The sequence below is a fragment of the Melanostigma gelatinosum genome (genome assembly GCF_949748355.1).
Source record: "Melanostigma gelatinosum genome assembly, chromosome: 19".
Classification (NCBI taxonomy): domain Eukaryota; kingdom Metazoa; phylum Chordata; class Actinopteri; order Perciformes; family Zoarcidae; genus Melanostigma; species Melanostigma gelatinosum.
Genome location: NC_136652.1, coordinates 15,935,094 through 15,962,328, shown reverse-complemented (window position 1 = coordinate 15,962,328; position 27,235 = coordinate 15,935,094). Strand labels below are relative to the sequence as shown.

The 27,235-nt window shown below is 42.1% G+C and overlaps 2 protein-coding genes across 3 annotated transcripts; both read left to right on the top strand.

Annotated features, from left to right (window-relative positions):
- Positions 1 to 3,193: 3,193 nt before the first annotated feature.
- On the top strand, positions 3,194 to 7,000 carry batf (basic leucine zipper transcription factor, ATF-like). The gene is made up of 3 exons (XM_079291544.1): positions 3,194 to 3,319; positions 4,230 to 4,334; positions 6,621 to 7,000. Exons 1-3 carry the CDS (start codon positions 3,257 to 3,259, stop codon positions 6,825 to 6,827), a joined length of 375 nt encoding a protein of 124 aa, XP_079147670.1. The 5' UTR covers positions 3,194 to 3,256; the 3' UTR covers positions 6,828 to 7,000.
- A 1,103-nt stretch (positions 7,001 to 8,103) lies between these two features.
- On the top strand, positions 8,104 to 24,667 carry flvcr2b (FLVCR choline and putative heme transporter 2b). 2 transcript variants are annotated; one of them, XR_013772880.1, is made up of 11 exons: positions 8,104 to 9,099; positions 11,928 to 12,069; positions 14,304 to 14,444; positions 17,606 to 17,673; positions 17,971 to 18,074; positions 18,439 to 18,549; positions 20,022 to 20,127; positions 20,505 to 20,616; positions 21,846 to 21,901; positions 23,385 to 23,538; positions 24,279 to 24,667. XR_013772880.1 is itself a non-coding variant. In XM_079290978.1 (10 exons), the coding sequence occupies exons 1-10, from the start codon at positions 8,509 to 8,511 to the stop codon at positions 24,342 to 24,344; spliced, it is 1,497 nt and encodes a 498-aa protein (XP_079147104.1). In that variant the 5' UTR covers positions 8,104 to 8,508; the 3' UTR covers positions 24,345 to 24,667. The 2 variants fall into 2 exon arrangements, 1 of the variants encoding a protein (XP_079147104.1); XM_079290978.1 differs by lacking the exon at positions 23,385 to 23,538.
- Positions 24,668 to 27,235: the final 2,568 nt, after the last annotated feature.

The following is a 27,235-nucleotide window of genomic DNA, read 5'->3' as shown; positions in this document are numbered from 1 at the left end:
TGACGTCACCTTAGTCCAACTCAAAAGCCCAGTGAACGTCTGTGTTTCTCGCCGGGTGCGGTGGCGCGCGCCTGTAATCCAAGTTGCTGGGAGGCTAAGTCTGGCGGACCGTTTGAGCTCAGGAGTTCTGAGCTATAGTGCACTATGCCGATCGGGTGTCCGCATTAAGTTCGGTATCGATATGGTGCTCCTCTGGGAGCTCGGGACCACCAGGTCGTCTAAGGAGGGGTGCACCGGCCCAGGCCGGAAACGGAGCAGGTCAAAGCCCCCGTGCCGCTCAGTAGTGGGATCGCGCCTGTGAATAGACGCTGTAGTGCAGCCTGAGTAATACAGCGGGACCCAGTCTTTTTAACACATATACGAACTACCTTTTACACACATACACACTACATTATATATTTATAGCACACCTCACCGTTTGTTTCTTTATCTTGTTCACATGAAAACCCCTCACAGACCTGTTCTGAGTGTGCTACACTGCCTCCCCTGGAGGACACGTGCAACTACATCAACCACACTGAATACTCCTCATGAGGTAAGTGCCGCTAAACTACTAAAGGAGGATTTTAATCAAACCGTCAGTTTAAATATACTGTAAATCGAAAGCACACCACACGTCAGGCTTTCTCAGTGCTTTAATGACGATGGTGCATGCAACTAATGTGGCACCATAACAGGCAATGTGCTTGTCCCCACTGCCTTCCCTTGAACATAATCAAATTGAACTCTCTGGTGTTAGTTACCAGCAGCTGGGGCAATCAGAACCTTGATCTTAATCTATGGTTTTTAGGATGTGTCTTCCCCCAAGGCTGTCTTTATTTGCGAGAGAGTTACAGATTATATTTGTGGACCAAAAATGCAGTTGTTGAGGAAGTGTTGCCTCAAACAGATGCAAACAACATTCTGGAATAACTTGAGTAAATGTACATTTTAAATCAAAGAACAGCCTAAAGTAACCACTAAGGGTGGAAATGTACCGCCAAAGATGTTATTTTGTTAATTGACAAACAGGTGACATTTAAACTATTCCAGGGCAATATATTAAACATTATTACAGTTTTAGTTTGCAAAGTACCCAAAATATGTATCCACAATTGGATTAAAGTAACTTTATGTCAGGATAATACATGTATATCTCCGGGTTAGAGCTTGCAAAAATATGCAGATTTTGAAAAAAAAGGCAACTTTTTACAGACTGGACTTCACTGACTCATAGATGACCTTTGTTTTGAAGTGAAAACTGTGTTCTGTATAAATGAACTCACAACATGTGTGTATGCTATCAGTGTTATTTTTCCGGTCATCAGCGTCTGCATGATTCTTCACTTTCCCTCAATAATTGGGTGCTTATTAGAAACCTCCCACAGTCATTTCCAAAGAAGAGACACCACAAATGAGGGCATCTCAGTGTGCTATCTCAATAAATGGCCCATCAGGGGTTTTTCCAAGCAAGCAGGGCCTGAAGAAGAAGAAGAAGAAGAAGAAGAAGAAGAAGAAGAAGAGATTGCAGTTGCTAATGTTAATTTGCACTGTACTTATGAGGCGTCGCCTCCACTAAATTTTACTCAGGATGGATGTTGTTTGAGCGAGCGTAACGAGCTGGAACTTGATAAGCTGCTGTCCAGCCTGTTTTGTGAGGTCTCGCTGCCTCGAAGGGCTTGATTAAGCTCCTGATTTTAAAAAAGGAACAAAAAGCCCTCTGTGTTTCAATAATCTCCAGATGGAATAGCTCACAAATGAAAAGCGTCATAATTCTAATAAACAAATAAATAGATAAAAACATTCTTCTTTACATGTTTTGAGATGATCACTCAACATTTAATGGGTTTTACGGTTTATTAAATGTAGTTTCTGAGGCGCTCAAGACCATCCCAAGCACCTTATGCTCATTTAAGGTTCAGAAATAAACAAAGCCATAGGCTGGTTTTTGCTTTTCTATATTTGTGCCGCATTGTGTCTGTGCCCTGGATTAATAAGCAGAATTTGACGAATCAGCTTGTCTCCTCTTTATTTTCTTTTTACAGCCTCAACTCTTTTGGACGGCGTTAAATGCCAAGTATTAGAAATGTCTGGCCGTGCCCAAGCTCTTCAAAATTCCTGTGATGGTAGAACATGTTTTTGTGTGGGAGGGCTGTTCTGCCAACTAAAGCTGTTTTGGTCCTGATTCTTTTTTTCTTTTTTTTTTGCTCACAAGAAAATCTTGTTCTTGCATCACCAAATGCTACCTCGTGATGAGAGTAAACAAGAAAATAACACAAGAAATCACTTATGCAGCTTCACATATTAAACCTCCTCAAACTGGACATTTTCTGGAAGATTCCCCACACCTCTACACTTATACTTCACAGAGACGTTGAGAGCGAAAGATGAGGGAATTCTACAGGTGGGGTTTTGTGGCGCCCCGAGCCCTCGACACACAGCCTCACCTTATTGCAGCAGCTGTGCGCGTGGCGAGCAAAAGCAAAAACGCGTGGTGCACTTCTGGAAATTACCATGAAGTGTGTGTAAATATTCACAACTCAGTCATCCATTTGGAGTTTTAGGATGTGCTTGTCTCTTGAGGATTTGGTCGAAACATATCATATGAGGCTGCTAAAAAGAAAAGAGGAAGAGGGAATGCCCATGATGTCTAACACCCTTAAACACAACCGGAAAGAAAGTTGCAGTTCGGTCAATATCAGGTCTTTTGATGCTGCTGCTACCAAACATTAAGTTATAAATACTATTTATTTTGACATATAGTCAGCTAGGTAAGTAGTGAAAACCTTTTTCTGAAACTGGTAATATCCACACCTGTGTATTTAAAATGTAACTCTAACCCCCCAATATGTTTTTTTTCTGGAGTTTACAACATGACCTTATGTGCTTTGACTTTCCATCAGACATGTGACTTCCAGTCCAATGCAACTTACCCAGATTCTTACCAGAAGCCACATCAGATAGAGCTAATTAGGCAGACAGCTCGAGTCTCACAGTGTGTGTGTGTCAGAGAGAGAGAGAGAGAGAGAGCGAGAGAGATAAAGTGAGAGAGCGTGAGCGAGAGAGTGAAAGAGAAGGAGGAGTGACAGAAAGGGAAAGAAAAGAGGGAAGAAAGAGACTCATTAAGCCAAGTTCTTCTCAGCACTCGTTCTGCTACACAGACTCTCTCTCTCTCTCTCTCTCTCTCTCTCTCTCTCGCTCTCACACACACACACATACTAAAAAATACAAAGCAGAAGTGGAGAAAGACACACGGTTTCAGTCGCCGCGGTTGGCTATGGCTCAGGGCTCTGACAGCAATGACACAAGTTACAAGTCCCCATCACCTGGAAGCAGGCCGGTAAGTGTGCTCTTCCATCTACTTTCTCAATCATGGACCCACGTTTACTTGTTTACATCCTATTTACACCGAAGATCTACAGATTGAACGCGACGTGTTTCCTCCTAAATGTGTGACTGGATGCAGTGTGTGGTACATGTTTAGTGGGCAGCAGCAGCAGCAGCAGCAGCCCTTTTTCAAAGAGCCACTGCTTCTTCTGTCTTTGTTCGCTCTTTTCACAGTTTCTCAGAAAAGGTTTCACGTGCACACATGGGCTGCAGCCGCGACTCGCCTCAAGTGTAGGCTTTTGTGAATTGCAAAATGTATCACTCACTCGCCCAAGTTGTGGGAATCCTTTGTTTTAGCAAGTCTCTCAAACCGTGAATGACTGCATTATTACTGTACGTTTCTCTGCACGTGAGGCTTGTTCCACATGTGCCAGGGAGCCTCACTTGTTTGTGGATAAAGGAATCTTCTCAAGCATCAGTTGTTTTGGGGTTTTTCTTCCAGCAAGGCTTTAACGGACAATTCAGAAGACGTTAGATAATGAAATTGGAACCTCTTTGATGTACAACTGACTCAGTATTTTTGAAAGGGATTAGTTATTATGATACCAAGAAAATCGAGTGTTCAGGACACGAAACAGGGTGTGCGTTATACCTAACCGATGACTCAGCCTCTCCCCGACCCTGCCCTTCACATTAGGTGTAAAGTTGGGCCTGTCTTCTGTCAAACTGCCATTGAAACAGACAACGCCTCCATTTCACACATGAACCCCACTGGCAACAGGCAAGTGGCACGATCAGTCTGATCTTCACTTTCTCAAGGTTCAGGAGCATCTCTCTCTCTCGCTCTCTCGCTCTCTCAGTTTTGCCACTTGACGTTTATGTCGCCGCACACAAATTAACCGTCGACATTTGTGTTTTGTCAGAGCTCCTCGGATGACGCGAAGAAGGTGATGCGGCGAGAGAAGAACCGGATCGCTGCTCAGAAGAGCAGGATGAGGCAAACTCAGAAAGCTGACACCCTGCACTTGGTGAGGAGGCTTCTCTCTACGATATACACACCATACTCTGACTCAAAAGCAACACAGTTTAACGCTGACTTCTACTGGCCACAGAGGCACAAGCAAAAGAACAGAAGATCTTACATGGTGTTAATGTAAAAAGCCATTGTTTTGCCATATCTTTATTGGTTACAAGTCATACCCTATAGGACCATACTGGAGGATGTTCAGCAGCATTAGGTGGTGATGTTTCTGTAGCCAGCTGATCAATCGATCCCACAGCCTCTGGGAATGGCTTCGTACTATATTTACGAAATGCTACCTGACCATGTGGCGATGTGTCATGGCTTCTGTCGGGCTGCCCACTTGGACGCTGCTCTGTGTGTTTGCAGAAGCTTAAGGAATAAATTAGCACGTGTGGGCAATCACTCCGTTTCTGCAGCAGAATCCAGCACCAGAGATTGCAGCGCTGAATGTGATAACAGAAGAGTGTTCGGGCCGGACACTTTGTCTGTGGCCCCCATTATTCTTTTTGTGCAGCTCGTTCTTTTTTTTACGCGTGATAGTTGGTGGTCAGTGTCTTTCAGCTTTTACTCATTTTGACTCTCCACAAGATGAGTCTTTTATTGAACGAAAAGATCAAAAAGAGTGCAGGCGTTTCTCAGATCTTCTTTTACTCGTGTGTGCAGCAGGTCTACGAAACACAATGGCCTCTCAGCTGATGATGCAACTGTCTTCTGGTTTCCTTTATGACCTGCAATAGCTGTACGTGCTGTCACACCAGTGCATATTTATTGTAACATGCTGACTACCTGTCCACTGTGTGTGTGACTTCCTTCTTCGAGTTCAAGCCGATTTGATTTGTGTTGTACTTTACGCTGTCACCATGATGTTTTCAGAGCAGCTTGTTTCTGTGAACTTCATCCGATAAACTGAAGAGATTTTGAACTTCAGAAAACCCCACACGAATAAATACGGAGCTCTGAGTACGTGAGAACCTCTGGTGAAGTGTAAAACATCAACCTCTTTTAAAGCATGTCAGTCACAGAGCGCACCAGGGGACCACAGAACACAGTCTGTGGTTTGCTGTCATCGTCTCACTAGATAAACAGGAAGGCGAATTTTCCCTCTCTATGACACCGTGGCTTATTTCCTGTTTCTTCGGTAGTATTTTTTTTTTCTTCTGTGTAAATTGTATATCGTGGGCAGGAGGGGAGAAAAAGGCAGTCACTTCTTGTAAAGCTCTGATAGCAGTGGGCTGTATTTGGCTAAGTGACGCAAGTATGGGGTTTGCCCAGAGGTGCTGTGACAGTAAGGACCCACAGCTCAGTGTTATAATCTTTCGGCCATGGTGTGATGACCTTTTCATCAACCAAGTGGAAGGTTTTCTCCCCCCTGCTATACCCACGCCAAAAAGTTTTTCTTTCTCGCATACACAGTTTTGCTCCACTTTTATTATCGCCATGAGAGCTTGTTTTGGAAAATGTACTTTCGTCATCTAACTTTTAAGATTGTGGCGCTTTGTGAACTGCAGGCAGTCTCTCTTTGAATCAGTATTGTCATCGAGTTGGTGTTGAAGCACTTTTATGAAACATTTTTACTTTACATTACAATAAAGTAGCTCAGGAAAAGTCTTCATTCATTTCAGTACGGAAAGAAAAAGACGTTGAATAGACGTAAAAGTTCAACGTTCCACTACGACAGTGAAAATACTTTTATTAATTAACTTATGGTTTTGTTTTTTCTGGTAATGCAAAGCAACACGATATAATGGGCCATTAAGTAATTGCAGGATAACCACAGGTGTAATTAATAACATTCTGGCCCTGTTCCATGAAGGCAGGACGCCTTCGTTGTGCAGGTATTTGATCCCAAACAAACATGTTGCACAGATTCAAACTTCGGCCAGAAGATGGAACTAAAGACGAAAAAGCCAGAGGATCACCAAAGTTAATACAAGTTAGAAGTTACTGTGGAGAAATTTACCTCGAAACCACAAATGTCAGCTTCATTGTGGTGCAAGATTAAAAGTCAGGGGATCATCAAAGTCTAGGATTCAACCTCTGTTAATCTATATCAGTCTGGACCGAAGCTGTGGACCAACCCACAGGCAGACAGACAGACATTGCCGTTCATACAGCAAATACATTTAAATAGACTCATATGTTTCGGGGTCAAATATACTTTAATTTGTGGTTAAAGCATTCAAATATATACGATATAATACTGCTTTTATGTCATTCGCACACTTTTAACCTCACAGTAACACCCCTTGTATCACTAATAAACAAACATCGCGTCCCTGTGTGCCTGCAGGAGAGTGAGAACCTGGAGAAGGAGAACGCTGCCCTGAGGAAGGAGGTGAAGCAGCTGACAGAGGAGGCCAAGTATCTGACCACCATGCTGAGCAGCCACGAACCTCTGTGCAGCGGCCTGACTCCTCAGACCCCCGACCTCCTCTACCCTCCTCATCACAGCAGCTACCACCACCAGCACATCACTGTGCCACACTACCAGCACTGACCCGATCGACGACCGAGGCGGCCGGGGACGTGCTGCGAACCGACGACTGACCTCAGTGGAGAGAAAGACTGACTGGAAATGTGTCTACAAACGTTAATCATCGTTCTAAAACATGAATATTGACATGACCAGCGAGTGTGTCCGGCCAAACAATGACAGTACGGACACCAAACTGTCACAAACAGTGTTGAAAACTATTTATTTTGCTTGTGCTCATGTCTTTGCTTTCCCCTGATTGATATCAGTGATCTGTATGTGAACTTAAATGGCTCGATGGGTAGAGTTATGAACCAGTCTATGTTTACATTGGGAGAAAATGAACAACCTACTGTTTGTTCAGGTGACTCAGGCGGTACAGTGTTTTTGTACATTTTTAGTGTCACGGAGAGCACCTTTTGGCATCCTGTCATGTTTTACTTTCTCGTGTTTATGAATGTGTTTCAATGTGTAAATGTAGATCGATGACGCTCAGGAGATTTTGACAGATTTGATTGTGGACAAAGAGAATGTAAAGTCGAGATCCCTAAAAAAAAAAAAAACGGCTTCGATGTACCAAAAAAGAAACGTCTGTCCGGTGCAGGATGGGCATTCAATGGGTCTCGACGTGTGTACTGGTGTGGGAGAAGACCCAGCAAAATATATTTATTAAATGTGATGCCTTTTAGGTGATCATTTCTGACCTCCACGTTTGTTATTCGTGCCTCCGTGCAGTGTTTTGTCTTAGTCCGGACAGCAGAGTGATTAAAGTCTGCGCTGGGGTTTGACAACAGGGGACACTTGACAATCCACCTTCATTGTTTTGTGTCTCTGACGAGGGAATCCCTAGATGGCACTGTTCACCAACAGTAGAAGTAGCCCACGTCAAGCACAAAAATAAACTTTTCATTTTGCCCTGAGTGGGTATGAATTAAGTTTTGTCCTTGAACACAACTCAGGCTTTCATGGCACTCACTTTTTTTTGCAATAATTCCATAATTATTAGGCGAAAGTGGGCGAAATAAATAACCTAATATGTGCATTTTGTTTTAAACTTGGAAGTAGTAATAATAAGGAGTGTTCCACTACAGAGTTTATGTCTGAGAAGAAATGGCCGAGGCTGAAGTCCATTACAAGGTGTACAAATGTGAATTATCTGTGAATTATCTCAGTGTTGCAGGCTGCTTCGAGACCACAGAGAACACTCTTTGAAACTCCGCACACTCTTTGAAACTCCGCCCCTATTTGAGCGATTTGTTCAATGCCAAAGTAGTTCTAGGTCCTGGTGGAGAGTCGTTCTGACATGTGTGAATACACGGAAGCTCCTTACTGAAAGAATCATACTTATTATAATATCTGTCACTCTAATTTATTGAACTTTCACAGGCTCCGGTCGCAAATCCGACTACGGAACTTCAAACCGGGGAGGAAATGCCGCTGAAACTGGAAGTTGAAGAGCCCTCCCTACTTGCTAACTAAGTATTCTGGATATTTGAAACTGCCTCTGATTTAGTTTGAACTTCTTTAATATGAAAACATGAAGTTGTAGGCCTGTTAACAGATCAGAAAGTGCTGGAAGTTAAGTATTTACCCATGAAACAGGGCGAATTTCAGCCACTTTCTGTCAAGTTTGTTGTGTTTGTTCCACTCAACCCCACAGTGGAAAGTTCATACTCCATGAGTATATTTAGCAGACTGCGTTAATATGAGCGAGGAACAAGCGGTGCCGTTAGGAGACGCTGCACTTGACGCGGATCAATCCAAGACGGACTTGGAGATCCATAAACTGGAAGCGGGTGACGCCGCGCCGCGCGCCGACAATCCGAGTCAGCTGGACGGCCGCGAAGCGCTGCAACCCACCCGCCTGTACAAACGGCGCTGGATGATTGTCCTCCTGTTCAGCTCATATTCACTGTGCAACTCCTTCCAATGGATACAGTACGGCATCATCAACAACATTTTCATGAAGTTCTACAACGTGGATGCCTTCACTATAGACTGGATGTCTATGATCTACATGCTGACGTACATTCCCTTCATCTTCCCGGTGACCTGGCTGCTGGACAAAAAGGGGCTCCGGGTCATCGCGCTGGTGGCCACTGCGCTCAACTGTGCAGGCACATGGATCAAAGTGGCCAGTGTCAAACCCAACCTGTTCGCCGTCACCTTTCTGGGACAGCTGTGCTGCTCCTTCGCACAGGTGTTCATCCTCGGGATGCCGTCGAGAATCGCGTCAGTGTGGTTCGGTTCAGAGGAAGTGTCCACCGCCTGCTCCATCGGAGTATTCGGGAATCAGGTAAGTCAGTAAATAGGCCAAGATCTCTCTTCACCTACTTGATCACTTATTAAACGTCATGCAATAGCCCCATTAACCAGCGATCATGCGGACAATTCCAGATCTATTTGGAACGTTTGCGTAATTACGCACCTTCAGGCGCCCGGTGCGTTCAAGCCACAACATTGCTTGCTTAGAATGTGAGTGAATGAGTGGCAGGCAGTGAACCAGCCAGCAAGAAGTGACAACCAGTGTGTACCTTGATTCAATCCCCTTCCATGAAGATATTGTAACAGTGAGAGATGAAGTTTATCTAATGCTATGTATACATTAAACATCTATCCGCACATACAACTAAGTCAATTCACAGTCACGTATCATTTACCAGCATTAAACACAGGGATGAAAAGGCTCAGAAACAACCTCTCTTTTAAACTTGTCCTCAGGTGGTCTAACCTTTATCTACTTGCCCTCATTTATGGTGAAAATAGTGACCAAGGAAAGGGTAATACAAAAAGGAAAACCTAGATGTAAACAAGATGTCTGTAAGAAACAAACTAATAAAGGATCCCAATTTGTGTAAATCACCAATATCATAGTGGCAGTCAAAAAGCAGCAAGGGAATAATCTAATTTAACTAGACTGAAAAGGTATGTCTTTAAGACGTGAGCCGCTCCGGAGGTCCCCAGGTCCCTCTGGCAAGGCCGCTCCACACATGTTTGAAAAATGATTTCTTGACGTCTTCAAATATTGTGTGATAGCCAAAAAAAAGGAGGGCAGAATCTTGTTGTATGTCCAAAAAACTGACCAGACCAGTATGGCTGAACTTGGTGCCGTTTATCCATGTTAAACGCCCAGTGCGGTAGGACATTACCTGTGGAAACTGTTTTCTGGATCGCTGACTGTGACTTGTGAGGGTCACTTCAAATCAACAACGCAAAATTCTATGCTAATTTGACTTATTTCCACTGTATACACAATACAGAATAGTAACTGTTGTTGTGTTTTTCTGCTTAAATTAGAGGCAACATGGGGCACTTTTTTAAATCCACATGAGCAGCCAAAAAAAGCAGACAAGAGTGCAAAGAGCAGCATCGTGTGCCGCTGTTATTGTGAGCTCTCCAGCATCGCATTTAAAAACAAACAACACTTGAGTCAACAACTCCAAGTAAAATGTCACTGAGAAGTCATCGCTGAGTGGATAATTATCTGTGTGTAAGCCAGAGCACAAACTGGGTTTTTGGGTGTAGTTTTGTAGTTTTGCTCAGGTTTCTACTTGTGATCTTTGTGTATTCAACGCTTTGGTCTTTAGACAGGCTTATCAAAACCGCCTTGATACATTTCCCTTCATACTATTCACGGACACCTCCAGACAGCCTGAATACTCGGAGGTATCGGAGCTTATTTTCTTCACATCAGAAGCTTTTTCCAAGACGTATTAAAGAATACAGTTTAGACTTGATTTGGCGCAATACAAATGAAATGCACTTTACTTGTCTCCTGTCATTTGTGCGTGACAAACAATTTTCAAGGACTTGATAATAATTCACCGGACTAGATATCGTGCATCTGAACAAAGAGGCCTCAGTTTGGTTGTGTCACAGGTTATTTTATTGCATCCTTCCTGCCTTTTATATCAGCACATGTCATCATATTAGTCTCTTCAATTGTCTTTATGAAACAATATAAGTGAAAGTGAGTCATACCTCAAAGACATTACACTTAAAAAGTAAAATTCTACATTTTAAACAGCAGGCGTACAAAATAATTGGCGGAAAGAAATACTCGAGGTGTTATCCTCAACAGTACAGAGATCCGTATGATCAATCGCAAAGATTTGGAAACTTAAACCTGTTGTTGGATCCAGAAAATCCTTTAAATTCGTTATTTAAAGTTCAACAGATAAACGTGCCTGTTTTTTTGTTCATCGAACAGGAAACAGAGGTAACACCAGGTAATTGGAAGATTTCCTACATTGACATCACATGACGGGACTGAAGGTGATCAATATGTGGATATGTTGGGTCGGCCTTTAACTGCATTGGTGCTTGGATTAAGATTGGTAGTGCCGGTCCCAATCTGTTCCCAGTCACCTTTTTTGGCCAGTTTGTGTGCTCAGTAGGTACCGTCTTCGTCCTTGGTATTCCTTCTTACCTCGCCTCAGTGTGGTTTGGAGAGAAAGAGGTTTCCACGGCTTGTTCCATCGGAGTTGTGGGAAACCAGGTCTGTCTGAATGTCTCATTTAATAGCAGGGTCCACATAGCGAGGCAGCTGTCTGTCGATTATGCAGCTCTGCTGGATGCCAGAGTCACATAGGACTTCTAGTGTCTCGGTGCGAGAGTCCAGAGAAAATTGTGTGAACTGTTTGCTGAAACCTCCCTGTACTTTCTTTTTTTTTTGCTGTTTTAAATGTAAAAACACTTTCACAATTGTGAAGTTCTGCGTTGAATTATTCCGATGACATAGATGCTGTTGCAACATAAAGCCACCTGATTTGGTAGTTATAAGACAAGATGTATTCAAAGTAGTTTTTTGTTGGCAAAGAGTTTCATGCGGTATGTTTCATGAGAGCACTGACAATTAAATAAAGATATCGGTTGATTGTTAAATTCACACTGCTCCCAGCTACCTTTTTAAAGACCAATTGGGTTATTAAATGTACAGTTAAACCGGTAAATAATATAAAATTACTATAATATATACTTTAATTGTTGTCAAAACAAGAAATAATAGCTCCTAAATACATGTTGTGGTATAGAAAATATCTGGCACTAAGGCGTCCTTGATTTGATATTACTTATGAAACAAACTGTCTTTAATTCATGATATATGCATTGATTGTCTTCTAGCTGGGTATTGCCATCGGGTTCCTTGTGCCACCCATGCTGGTGCCTAACGTGGACGACATGGACGAGCTGGCTCACCACATCAGCATCATGTTCTACATCACAGCAGGGGTGGCTACCTTACTCTTCATCCTTGTTGTCTGCGGTAAGATTTGTCCTGTAGCGCATAAAGGCTTTGTCCACATTACAAAACGAGTGTTTTATTACTTACGAAGACAGTGCTGGATATCTTAAACCCTCAGATAAGACTGCAACTTTCTGCACGGCTAGTTTCAGTTTTTGGATTTACATAAAAATCTAGATTAACTGGATTTAACTGCTATTTTTAACACAAAGCCCTCTCTGAAGGGGAAATCCACAAAATAGTTACTATTGTGGTACAAGTAAGGACAGGAGCAATGTCTCGGGTACAGGCACAAAAGTGAGTGCTTCAGCATACTGAACGGTATATTATTTTGTCAAGTATATGTTTGTTTTAGATATATTAGAAATGGAGGATCTGTGATCAGAAAATGACATTTTCTGGTAAAAGGAACTGGCGTGACCTGACAGACGTGACTAAGAGGATGTGAGTTGCTTGGAAAAATGCTGAGTTCTAGTCTGCTTTATATCTGCTGCCAATGAACTTTGACCCTCTTTGTTTTTTCCCCAACGATTCCCTCAGAGTTTATAGTTTTAATTGTTGAAAATCACACTTGTTTTTCTGTCTGTTCTCATTGAAGACTAGAATCATAGGGAGGGAGATTCGTCAGAATTATTTATTTATTTTTATTTTTATGTAACCTTTATTCAACCGGGATTATCTCATTGAGAGGTTTCATCAAGGGTGTCCTGTCCAAGATGGCATCGTAAAAGTTTTACCACATAAAAACACAGATAACAGATTTTAAAAAACAAAAACAGCAACAATTAAAAACAGACTAATTGCGTCAATCAAAGAATTTTCATTCAATGTTCGGGACCAGTACCTCCAGGGCTCAGATTATCCTTATTTTTTTACAATCTGGCATACATGTAAAACAATCAAATGTCTCTGCAGAATGCAATTACAAAGGAGGTTGTAAGTATGTAGTGCTCTTCTACAGAGAACAGTATAGGCTGGGTAGTTGTAAGGGAGGAGAAACCAGTTTCATGAACAAGCTGTCGGGACAGGGGGGGGGGGGGGCGGCTGCGCTCGTAAGCGTTCAGAAACACAAAAGCATGCTTGTGAAGGCATTTCATAGTGGCACCACGTACAGCAGTCAGACAAACTGTCAGTGTTCTTTGTTTCAAGAGAAAGACGGATGGATATTTGAAATACACCCACTTTTGGTCATGTGACAGATTCTATTGGGCAAATGGATGTGACTTTTGCTTCTCTGAGTTACTCCAGCGCGATAGTTCTCACCAGTTGGCCACAGTGGTTTCATGATATGACGCATATACTCGCACACATAGCGCACCCTCGCGCATGCATGCAAGATGCCATGTGTGAGGGTTGTCCTGCTGGCAGGGCCATCTGTGGGCCCGCAACAGGCCTGTGAGTCAGCAGGGCAGACAAAGTCCCAGGAATGTGCAAAGTGTGGAGAGAGAAGACGTTTTGGCTGCTATCTTCCTCCAAACGAATTGCCAGCCAAAGTTCACCACATAGAAAGATATGAGTGGATCTGGTTGACTGATGAGGGGATTTACCGGAGGATGGTAAAGAAAGATTAGCATGCACAAACAATTCAAAGAAATGTACAGTATTTGAATAAAACGTCTTTCTTCTTTCTTTTGAATTACAACGACATGCAGTGAGATGTAGCTGATATCATTAATTAGCCAAAGAGTCGGTTTGTCTCAAAGGATTAGTGCGACCCGGTTACTGAACACAAACTCCCAAGTCTGATTTGGAAACGGCTGGTTTCAGCTCCAAGAACCACAAAGACGGACATCTGTATTTCCTCGTGACGCCCGAAGGCAGCAGAGAAACGGGAACGGGTCACGTCGTCACAGTTGTCGCCCCCGAAAGATGGTGTGTTGAGCTTGTACGTGTCTGGACCTGTCCAGCTGTGTCTGAATGTGTCCTGTTCCAAGGCTGGGCTCCATGTCCCTCTCACATTCAGTTTGTACTCTTCTCTCCTCGTGTAAAGTGGAGAAACATGATGTCCAACAGTAACCTTAATGTACTCAATATTCCCCTTTTTTAGAATTTCCCCTTTTGTGGCTCCAAAGTGAAAATAAATCGATAATTTGAACGAAAGCTCTTTAGGTTTGAACAGAGTCCATTAGAACAACATGAGCTTGTAATGAAGAGCTTCCCAAAGGCATGAATCATTTATATGCGTGAGTGTGGAGTTTGCAGCTGCTGTTATGTGTGTTCGCTGCATTCAACATTGGTTTTGGTCTCTCCGTCAGTCTTCCAGGAGCGTCCTAAACTTCCTCCGACTCAGGCCCAGGCCACCGCGCGTAGCATCCCGCCAGAGCACTACTCCTACACCGCCTCCATTCTGAGGCTTCTCCGAAACAGACCCTTCAACCTCCTCATCGTCACGTACGGTTAGTCATCACCTTTCTCCCACAGTGATAGCCGAGTCATTTGTTTGTGCTGCGGATTTTAATTGTTTCGAAAATAGTCGCTTATTTACACATCCAGAAGTTCCAGACATTATCATTCATGTGACGTCATGTTCATGGTCATCTGATGGATGTCGGTCCAATGTTCACTCTCTTTTTAGCTCTGCTTTTGGTCTTCTGAGGGAAAGCTCTTTCTCTTCAGCTGCTAAATGCTCCACTGTGTTCACCAGCTAGTCACTAACATTGCATGTCTGTTACATGGTGCTGAGCAGGTCGTGCACGGTGGGGTTTTTAGAGGGTTTTTTTCATCTGAAAGTGAGGCTTTGAGAAAAACATTAAACTAATTATTGTGCTTTGATCTGACTCAATGAGAGAACCGCATCCCATTTGTTTGAATATAGCGACGGAAATCAAATGAGCTGTGAAATAAATGCTGCGTAAGGAAATAAGTCTCCCGAAATAAATAAATAAAAGTAGTCCTTTATAAATTTCCTTTTTTCAAACAAAGACGTAGTTATATATTGAACTACATTGACTCATTTATGTACTTATATTTACAGTATATATTTATTGTCTTTATTTATTTATTTCATAGCCCTATTTATTCATGTAATTATGTAATGTTGAATGAAATGGCATTCCATAGTTGAACAACGAATTGATTTTTTCAAGAAAGCCCCCCAAACAACAAGTTCATCAAATCAGTAAGTCTCATAGAAATCACTGTTCCCGACTCGTAGAGACGAGAGTGAATGTGTCTCGGGGAGGTTCAAAGTTTGATTATAGTCTGACAATGTTTAACGAACAATCGATGTGACCTAAAAGTCAAGCGTTTTAAGATAAGAGATAAGATAATCCTTTATTAGTCCCTCAGTGGGGAAATTACAGGATTACAGCAGCATTGCCCACAAGTAAAAAATTAAAGATAAAAATCAAGTAATATAATAAACTAAACAGTAAACAGTGAAACAGTAATAAAATAAGACGGTAAAGAAGAATATTAAATATACCAGTATATACAGAATATACAGACGGAATAAAAATATAAGATAAATACTTAAACGTATTGGATATTGCACGGATTAGATAAGATATTGCACCAGGTGAATGAATTAAAGTGTTAAAATGTTAAAAGTGTTCGTGTTCAGCGTGTTAGTAGTCTACCGACAGCAGTTTGTTGTGCAGCCTGACAGCAGCGGGGAGAAAGGACTTGCGGTACCTCTCCCTCAGACACCGGGGGTGAATCAGCCGGTGGCTGAAGGAGCTGTGCAGAGCTGCCAGAGTGTCCTGCATGGGGTAGGAGGCGTGGCTCATCAGGGATGAGAGCTTCGCCATCATCCTCCTGTCTCCCACCACCTCCACAGTATCCAGTGGACACCCCAGCACGCTGCTGGCCTTCCTCACCAGTTTGTCCAGTCTCCTCCTGTCAGCTGCCGCGATGCTGCTGCTCCAGAAGACCACTCCATAGAAGATGGCTGATGCCACCACGGAGTCGAAGAAGGTCTTCAGGAGTGCTCCCTGCACCCCAAAAGACCTCAGTCTCCTCAGCAGAAAGAGTCTGCTCTGTCCTTTTCTATAAAGAGCGTGAGCGTGGTCAGTCAAGTCCAGTTTATTGTTCACGTGCACACCCGGGTACTTATACGACTTCACGACCTCAATGTCCAGTCCCTGGATGCTCACCGGTGTCGGAGGAGGGCGTTTGCCCCGGCGGAAGTCCACCACCAGCTCCTTGGTCTTGCTGGAGTTGATGTGGAGGCGGTTCCGCTGGCACCATCCTAAAAAGTCCTGGTTTAGTTCCCTGTATTCTCTGTCATCATCGGCGGAGATGAGACCGACGATTGCAGAGTCGTCAGAGAACTTTTGCAGGTGGCAGTTGGCAGAGTTATGTTTGAAGTCCGAGGTGTAAATGGAGAAGAGGAATGGAGCCAGAACGGTTCCCTGTGGGGCCCCTGTGCTGCAGGACACCCGATCTGACTCACACTCCCGTATCCGCACATACTGTGGACGGTTGGTGAGGTAGTCCAGGATCCATGCGGTGAGGTGGTGGTCCACCCCGGTCTGCTCCAGCTTGTCCCTCAGAAGCAAAGGCTGGATGGTGTTGAAGGCACTGGAGAAGTCGTAGAACATGACTCTCACAGTGCTTCCAGCCTTTTCCAGGTGAGAGAGGCATCTCTGCAGCGGGAAGATGACTGCGTCATCCACCCCGATACCGGACTGGTAGGCGAACTGAAGTGGGTCCAGGGATGAACTCACCAGAGGGCGGAGATGGGCAAGAACCAGCCTCTCCAGGGTCTTCATCAGGTGGGATGTCAACGCCACCGGCCTGTAGCTGTTGAGGTCCTTGGGCCGCGGGTTCTTTAGTACCGGTACCACGCAGGATGTCTTCCATAGCTGTGGTACTTTCCCCAACCTCAAGCTCAAGTTGAATACGTGCTCCGCTATCCCGCACAGCTGGTCTGCGCAGGATTTGAGGAGCCTTGAGCTGATGCCGTCTGGATATTTATATATTTGCGTGTTGTCTCTGTCCTACTGTCTCTGTCCTACTGTCTTTTTGTAATATAATTTTTAGGATAACTATGCAGTTCAGACATCACATATACCGACAGTAGCCTCCAGTGTTTTTCAGTTATTTGTATGATTGAGTTCTCCCTCTGTTGAGCCTCAGTAACTTGTTGGTCCGGCGCGATCGGATTTACCTGCGATTGTAACTCTGCCCTGCAGGCCTCAGCTCCACCTGTCGCTGTATGTTTAACTGAGCTGCAGCTGCTGATCCTGAATATCTTGTTGTTGTCAACTTAACGTATTTACACAGTTATTTGCAGGTGCTTGTTTATGCGGGGGAATGTTCTTCCTGTGCAGGTTATGTCTGAGTTGCAGATGTTCTCTTTTGTTCAAGGACAAAAACACTGAGTGCTGTCCTGTCCTTTTATAGAAGTCCTTGGTGTGGGACAGATCTCTGTTTTGGAAACCAGCCTGATTTAGGTTAATTTGACTGCAAACCAAAATCCCTTCGACTGCTGACTTTACAGTATTTCGTAATTCGCTGAAGGAAAGTCCGCTCAATGATTCCGTGAAGTAAATGTTATGAAAGATGTTTTTTGTCCTGCGGGTCGTGGTGTTTGACATTATTTCCCAACTCGCAGGTTTGAACGTGGGTTGTTTCTATGCTGTCAGCACCCTGCTGAACCGCATGATCATCGAGCGCTACCCTGTAAGTCCCGCCTACTGCGTCTCTATGTGGATATACATAAAGCACAGTGTTACTATCTACTGTATTACCCAAACCCTTGTTACACCTCCCACAAGACTTTAAAAGCTGGTTCAGCTGTCATATTTTGCATTGCAAATACTTTTTCTGATGAATGATGTTGCCTTCTGAAGCTGTTGGTTCGATTTTACTCTCACATCAGTATGTTTTGTAGAGAAATGAAAAACGTAGATTGTAGAAACTCACTCCAATTGACCATCAGGTCACTAATCTGTGTCCCGTCTTCCTTGGCCCTTTTAGGGAGAAGAGGTGAATGCTGGGAGGATTGGACTCACCATTGTCATTGCGGGGATGGTCGGCTCCCTCATCTGCGGCATTTGGTTGGACAAAACTAAAACCTACAAGTAAGGCGACTGTCAGAAAGGAGAAGTACAAGAAGAGCATTCTTTCCTCCTGAAGGACGCAGAGTTGTTTTTGACATGATTGTATCCGACATTACGCAGCTGCACCAACTTCTTTTCTTATCTGTTTATTGTCATTCTGCTTCTCATCTCGCTGCAGATCTTGTTGAGTGTTTTTGTGTTGGCTGTCAGGACTCTGTCTGTTTATCCAGGTGCAGCATGCTGCTCCAGCAGCGAGCTTACTGACCTTGTGGGCCTTTTGGCTGTGGAGTGACAGCAGTGTCCACCCTATTCAGCAGTACTCTGAATTTGCCATGATAATGAATTATAGTGCTCATTGTTTGATGTCTTTCATGTGTTTTTCCAGGCAGACGACCCTCGCAGTGTACTTCATGTCTCTGGTGGGGATGATGGTCTATGCTGCTACACTCAATCTGGGACACCTCTGGGTGGTCTTCATCACCGCTGGAGCGCTTGGGTATTTTTTCGTTCATTTCTTTATTTTTTGGGTATAGAAGTGCTTTGATCTCAGGATGTTTTTGCTGTACACTTAATTTGTTCAGTCAAGGAACAGAAAACCGAATAAAAATTTAGAAAGAAATATTTGCAACCAAAAATGTATTTCAAGATGGATTTGATCTTAAGTAAGCAAGCTGAAGTGAGCTAAATAACATCACATTTTAAGTTCGAACTATTTGCACATTTCATACACAGAGGCTCACCACAGCTTTTTTTTTACCAACATGAATCAAAGATGATCGAAGAGGATGATGTGCCTCTCTACACGCTGACCCATTTCATAAACTCAGTATATAGAGCGGAGGTGATGAGCCGCCTGCTCATGGGAAACGAACAATGTGTGGATACACGCCACAGTTGTGCGTTATCATATTTAACAGTTCATTAAATTGACTTCATTGCATCTGGCTCACTCACTTTATATTGTTGCTGCTTCCCAGTGAGGCCTGGTTCCATGCTGTATATTCCAAACAAACAATAATGGGACAATTAAAAGTTAAAGATGACAAGTATCACAGTAACGTGGGTACAATGCATGAAAATGAAGGTTGTAGAGCTACTCTGAATTCCATCTTTACACCTGAAAATGATCGACAAGTTAGTTCAAAGCAGATCTTGTTGCCAGTGTGACCTTCACATGCAGCCTTAACCTTTTATGTGGCTGTTGTGAAATCGTTACACCTGTTCAGTGGCACCGTTCCACATTGGGTTCGCCCTGTCTGTGAAGGCTTGCCGACAAGATACACATGCCACACATGCATGCATGCCAGCCATTGTACACCATTCATGTGGCTAGCTCCACGTTCCTGCAGGAATTCCTGGTATTCAATTCATGAAGTTAACATTTCTTTTCCAGTTTACAAGCATTGTCCCGAGTATTTTTCTTGTTTTTGATAAGAATTTCTGTTTCTCTATGCATCACTATCTTATCCCTTCCTCTTGATGGACATAAACCCTATATGGACATATACATACTATGGCTCTATGTTCTTATTGTCAAAGAATACCCAGAGGCAGAGGGAGCGCATATAAATGTGACTCATGCTGATGTGTTTTGCTGCTGTTGCCATGTACGAACCTTGTCGTTTAGTTTGACTTGTCGTCACTTCAGTGGATGGGCCTGTTGTTCCTGCACGGCATCGCCTTTGCCATTAAACCACAGATAAGTAGCTTAGGCTTACAATCCTTAGAGGACTTGCAAGTTATTATGAAGAGGGAGAGGCAAGTGACATCACTGGACAGAGTCTGTATAGGAGGTGTGTTTTTGCACTAACCCATTAATGTAACCCTTTCATGCAAAATACTGGCTGTAATATTGAAATTAGATCAATTTAGTACAAGAAATCCTGTAGTTTAGCAGAAAAAAGAGGTTAAATCAGCTTGTGCTTCTATATGATTAACGATGGTGTGTGTGTGTGTGTGTGTGTCCAGGTTCTTCATGACGGGCTACCTGCCGTTGGGATTTGAGTTTGCAGTCGAGCTGACGTACCCAGAGTCGGAGGGAACCTCATCTGGACTCCTCAACTGTTCAGCACAGGTGCAGCTCAATGACGCGTAGTGTCGCTGAAAACATCATAATGCAGAAAAGCCCAAAGAGATAGCGTGAGAAGAAATGTTTGTTTTTTTACTGGTTGTACAGAAATCAGTGAGTCATTTGCCTTCTTTCTGGGACCAGTTTCACCAAATCTGCAACATGCAACAGACAAATATCCTTCTTGTTTCAGAGTGACAATTTATGAATTATGACACTGCCACCATTCACAAATTCACTTCTGTGAAACGGCCGCTGAAGAGCTGATTCCATAATACTCAGGCTTTTTCAAACACCTTCTTTTATTGCGGTCGTGAGAATGCTTGTGTGCATGCAAGCACCAGCCGTGTTCCTAACTATTGCATTGTCTTCTGCATGCACAGGTGTTTGGCATTATTTTCACCATCTGCCAGGGGAAGATCATGGACCGCTTCGGCACACTGCCAGGAAACATCTTCCTCTGTGTTTTTCTTCTAATCGGCGCAATAATGACAGGTAAGACACATTGTATGTCACATCCAGGAATTCTTTGTTCATCACTGTTTCTGTAATTAGTTTACGAACGTTCCTGTGGGAAGAAAAAGTCGAATTCCAAGAATGCAGAAGACGATTACTGTGTAACTTGAGGTTTCAAGGTTGAATGCTGTGATACAGATAGAATGTCACGTAATGACAAATGTGTTTTATTGTTGCATGTACTTAAATGATTATGTCCCCTTTTTACAATAACGTGAGTTTAACTTAGGAGCACCCTCGGTATAGGATTCTTTTTCTCCTTGAACAAGTTAAAGTTTGGGAAAAGAGAGTGTGTTTCCCTCTGTCCTCCTCACTCTAAAGGGACTGTTTTAGTTAAAGCTCAAAGCAGAAGTTTCTAGAAAAACGAGAGCCTCAAACGTTTAGTTGTCCATTGACGGAATAATGGAAAACTTCGCGTCCCTCAGAAACGTAATAAACATTCAGTCCGAAGCGCTGCACATGAGCACTGACGTACAAACGGCAGCAGTTTTGTTTTCAGGTGTCAAATGTGAGACTTCATGCCTCAGTTGCCACCTCGGGCAATAAAAAGCCACGAAGATCTTTTTGCATGGCCCATTTAGCGGTTTATGAGTAATGTATAACTTTAATTTAAAATGCAGTAGCCACTGAAGCAATACAGATTGTGCGTACTAGAAACACTTTAACTTTTCTCCCCTACAAAGGTCAGCAGACTGACTCACCGTCTTTTGTAACTTACTCAGCATTTAGACATATGAGTGGACTTCGTCTTGTGGCCGTCAATGCCATGGTTCAAGGAAAAGAGCAGCTTTGCGAGAAAGCCACAACTGAACTCCTACTTCTATGATTTGTTGATATACCGCAGAGCCCTATGTACAGTACTGGCTCTCTGTAATATATTCAGTCACAAAGGTTGTTTGTTGGGAAACATTCTGCTGTGGTGGAAATTGAGGTTAAAGGTCAACCAAGCTGTTTTCATAATTTTTGCAATGCAACGTTTAAGAGTACGTTAGGATGCATGTTTTGTGTTAGACACTCTGTATTTTCTTTAGATTTGCAATTTTTGCTACATCGTCTTAGGAAATCCTCAAGAAGGTATTTTACTGTGTACTTCAATGTGTCTGTGCACAAGAGCCCCCTACTGGACAGTCACCGTCATTAAATCATTCTTATTCATCATTTTATTACACTTTCTCATGCACCTGTTCTCTGTCTTCATTCCTCTGTAGGCTTTATTAAGTCTGATCTGCGGAGACAAAAGGCAAACCTGATGGCCAAAGCAGCAGTAAGTGTTAAAGCGAGACATCGGGTGTTATGCTGAGTGTGTGTTTGTTGTGGATACTGAAGTGGAACAACGGTGGCGGTTGTATAATTTGAAATAAGCCTCTTTTTTTTTCATGACTTTGACATTTTGACATCCTCAAGGCAGGAAAAGCACAGGTGTGGATAATATCATCAATGATGGCTGAATTCCATTTAGCTGCTTCAGTTTCATTGTCTGGTTCTCCCATAGTTTACCAGACATCTGCATGAACAGAGCCGTTGTTAATGTTATTGGTAAAAAAAAAAAAAACCTGTGCTTTTCCTACTATGACGAGTCAAAATCCCTGCTGTGAAAAAGGCCCAATGCGTTATGCGTTTGCATGTCATGTGTTTGCGTGTCACATGTGTCTTGTGCTGCTCCAGAAATAACTTACTCTGTTCCCTATTGTGTCTATTTCTGTTGTCGTTGAGTCGGCCTGCATGCCTGCCCCAATTTAACATTCATATGTTGGTGAAAATGGCCCGATACTGCTACACTGCCTCTGCTGCACGTTGGGCTGTTCTCATCTTTCTCAGTCTTCTGTATTTTATAGAACAGAGCATGCATTAATGAGTTCATGTATTAACTAACGCATATCTTAGGAGATGATTGAATTTGTCTGGATAGTACCAACAATTAATGCTGTATCCCTGTGATTTACCTCCTGTTCTTAACCCATGCTGTCTTAGTTCTTTCCTAATGCATGCCTTTCTATTTCACCACCACTGAATAACTTGCCCGCCTTTGGTAGCAGATTGTTGGATAAAGAACCTGCAATGCTGCCCCCAGGAGGTGACATGATCATGGACAACATTGTCATTATTTATGCCTGTGTGAGTCTCCAAGGCCTGTGGTGAAGTTACTCACCTAAACATGCAGTGAGGAACAGAGATGATCGACTCAAAAAGAGAGAAGTTAGATGAGATGATCGATGCCACTCTGGTGTCTGTCTGTTAAACACTAAGCTACTGTAGAGCCAGGAGACGATTAGCTTAGCTTAGCTTAGCTTAAAGAGTAAAAGCAGGGGGAAACGGCTAGTCTGCCTCCACCTACCAACATCCCTAAAGCTCAGTAATTATATTATATCTTGTTTGTTTTAATCTGTACAAACACTTAGGTGTAAAAAAAACCCCATAGTCACAGTTGTATGGGTGTTTTGAGGTACAGGCCGAGGAAAAATACCACTTCGTTGTTTCTCAGCTTACTCTCGAAATGAAACATAATTCACAAAATGCTGAACTATTCCTTTAAGCAATACACCCAAGCTGGATTTTACTTGAACTTTAAGAATGATTGAAGTGACTTTACTCTGTTATAAAAGAAGGGATTCATTCAAGCATGGTTCAGGAAGGGATTTATAAAACTGCCTGGTAGATCAGATTCTGTCGCAGCAGCTTCATCCAGGACTGGAGACTCGCGCCTCTATAAGCGCTGAATGAGAAGTGATGGGTAGCTGTTGTTTTAGGCGGAGGGGCAGATGTCGGGACAAGACTACGGAGGCACGGCGCTAATCTCCCAGCAGCCGGAGACTCCTCCTGCAAAGGCTGATCAATAAACCTTTCTCCTTCCACAAAACAAAAATCTCCTCAAATCTTAGCTCGACACGCAAATGCACAAAGGTAGGCGCACAGAACAATCAGCACACACTGTCTGTAATCACCAACACCCCGCTGCAAACCCTTCCACCTGTCACTGTTCAACCTGCCTTTACTGTCTCTCACTCTGTTTCTTACGATCACGCTGAATTCAGTTCACACAATGATTCCACTGAGCTTGTTTCAGAGACTGTTACATGTTGGTACACAGAGACTTAGATTGGAAACTGCATCCTGTATAAAACTACAGTCTTATTTATTCATGTGATGTTTTGTAATGTACATGTGTGAGAGAGATGCAGGGTAGAAAACAAAAGCTTATGAGAAGATCAACACGTAAAGTTGCTTTTTTGTGCCTTAACCCGCTTGAGAAGTGCAGGACTAGCTATTAGTCTCAGCCAGCCTTACAGAAGCGGCTTCAGCAGTTGAATTGATCATTTTGGTCCCGTGCACCTTACATCTATCAGTAACCGGAAGCAACAGCCGTACACATGTACAGGTAAGATGATGTGAAAAAGATCATCTGGGCTCTTTTCAGTCACATGTTATCTTCATTTGTAGCAATATGTCTAGAAAGATTGCGCACGTTGGAAGGACATAATGTACTGTCACGTTTATCTGAACACGTGTTTGGCTTTTTAATATGAGTGTCACATGTGTTCTCGAACTCAGCCACCAATCGACTTAAAATCTACAGACGAAAGACAAATTCTGTGTTGAATCCATAAAAACGGTTGAATTAACAAGCCTGTTCTGATTGATAGGGACCCGCCGACTGCCACAATGGGAGCCTGGCTGCAGCCTCTATCATCGAGGAATCCAAGTTTTAAACACACAAACGCACACAAACGCCAACATACCAGCCTTGGAAAGCGCCATGATCTCCATCCTGTTGCAGTGTGACGTATAGAACGACACAATCAGGAAGTCTTTAGACCCACTTCCCTTCTAAGAAGAGTTCGATTGTTAGATGCAAGTATTTATAAATAAAAACAAGTAAAAAAAAGAAAGAAAAAAAGGCTGAATTAAATCTGATAATGCACAATTTGAGCATTTAAAAATGTAATGATTACAAATATTCTTTTAATATTTAAGTGTAAATTGAAACCTATATCTGAAAGAGAAATCTGTAAAATGTTATGCCTCAACAATTTTACCAGTCAGTATTTTGAGTTTACAGTTTATGTGTGTATATATATATTAATATATATATATTAATATATATATATATTAATATATATATATATATATATATATATATATATATATATATATATATTAATATATATATATTAATATATATATATTAATATATATATATATATTAATATATATATATTAATATTAATATATATATTAATATTAATATATATATATTAATATTAATATATATATATTAATTTAATTTAATTTAATTTTTTTTTTTAAACCTTTATTTAACCAGGTAGTCCCATTGAGATTAAAAATCTGTTTTGCAAGATGTAAGTAACAATACAAGATGTAAGTAAAAATACTACATAATATTAAGGAGCAGTTTTAGTTTTGTATGCTTATGTGTTGCTAAGAAGACACCCCAGAAGACGGGTCACTCAGGTATAGTTCCATCATTGTTCAAAGTCAAAGAATAACTTCATGATGTTAGTTGTAATGAATAAATATGTTTTAAAATCAAGTACATTTCTCTGGCATTTATAGTTTTCTACTGTACCGAGCGGTGAATTTTGTGAACCGTTACACCCCTAAAATATATAAATATATATATATATATATATATTCACAGTATCCACGTTCTTGTGAGTGATTTTGGAAGATCTTTGTGATTAAATTAATTTATACAGCAGCATATTTAAGTCGACAGTAAGGGATGAAATATTAATTATACACAATTGTGTAATATTGTCTGTAACACTATTCATGTTTACTTGTTTAACATGAAATAAAACTTTTATAAAGTGTCTTTTTTTAATTGGTCACATGTTTTTACATCACAATTTGTATCTCAGGGTGAAACTACCTGACTGAAAGCCACCGATCATTGTAAAAAAAACGCACGCACAGCAGTTTACACAACGATTATCTTGCATAATGTTTGCTGTTGTAAAAAATAACTTTACATTTCGGCCTGTAACTTTTGAATAGTGAGTCTTGAGGCTGACAACCCAGATCCTGCAAGAGAACGAATAACCAGGGACACCTGATGCAGACTTTGTCTTATTAGACAGTCAAATCTAATTATTTAATGATTAAAAAAAAGTTCATGTCCTTGTTTCTAAAGAATGAAATTCACTTTATCCAAGGCTGGATTACAAACTCGACAACTGCCCCAAAGACTTTAGGCTCACCTTGTTGTGATGATTCAGTAATTAAGCATTCAGGTAATGCGTGTGTTGGAGACCCTCTATCTTTTTGAGAGGCCCTTAGTTCCAAACTAGTGTTTAGGCCTTGATGGTTTCTGGATACATTGTTCTTAAATACATTTGATAAGCCAAGAAATGTACTTGCACTATACAGGACTGTTTTAAAAAAACAACGTGCACATTCAAAAGAGAGAAAGAGAGTTAGTAGGAGAGTGTGTCACCCTGAACTTCTCCCTTTCACTAAGTTGAATGTTTTAGTTCAAGGGGATTCACACACAAATGAGCAGACGAAATATATAATTCCTCTTCACTCTGAAGATGTATTTCCTCTTTATGGACTTAACTGAAAATGACATTTCACTGCGGGAGGTCCAAGAGGGCCCCAGACGATGGCTACCTGTCGGATTTTTATAAAGAAATTCATATGTGTACTGCATGTCTGTATGATATACTTGCCTCAAGACTATTGACTGCGTTCTGTAGTGCGCTGGGAAAGGGCCTACTGCTTGCAAGTATGAAAAAAAACCATGTTCACAATAATAACAAAAAAAGGCAGATCTCCACAGCAGTGTTGTTGCTAGAGACCTAAATCATTGGTAAATCAGTTTTATGATTTGACTTGAGTCACCTGAGCCTCCCGTTCTCTGTATACGTCCTTAGTGATCCCATTCATTTTTTTAGTACAATACAAATAAATACAGGAGTGTATATAGGTACCTCTCTTGGCCACATGGGGGCCGCATTGTTACATACAAACTCCTCTAAGGGACAAGAAAGCGAGGAAGGATCCAGGTGAGGGGCACAAGAGAGAGAAAAAACACATAATCGTCAGTCCGTCGTGGATATAATTTGTGTTCCCAGTGCCATATTATGATTTGTTCTATTGCTATTCAATCAGCTTTGAAAATGAAGACAGCAAAGTCTTGGTTTGAATGAATTCCTACATTAAACTTCTCATTGGCATAAGTAGAGATATAAAGTTGCCTCCGCTCTGCTATGAGATCATCCTGACTTGAGGCCAGTACATTTGACTGCTTCTCTCATGATCACATTGTTCTCTTGTTGGCTAATGACTGATTCTTGGCATACATTGGTAGTTTCTGTCATGACTTTTCATCGGAGGTTCATTTGCATGTAGATCGATAGATTATTAATATGAGACCCAGCTGCTAGGATGGCATAAAAATACCACCCTCTGCATTCTCACAGCTGCCAGTCATCCATGACTCAGCTGCTACTACGGTATTGTTATTCCAGCACTTTAGCACTGAAGAGAAGTATGAAGAGGAAAAATGCAAAGAGAAGATTTCTGTTTGGTTGTGTCGAGGATGCACACGGCTGACATCGTGCCCCTTTTCGTCATT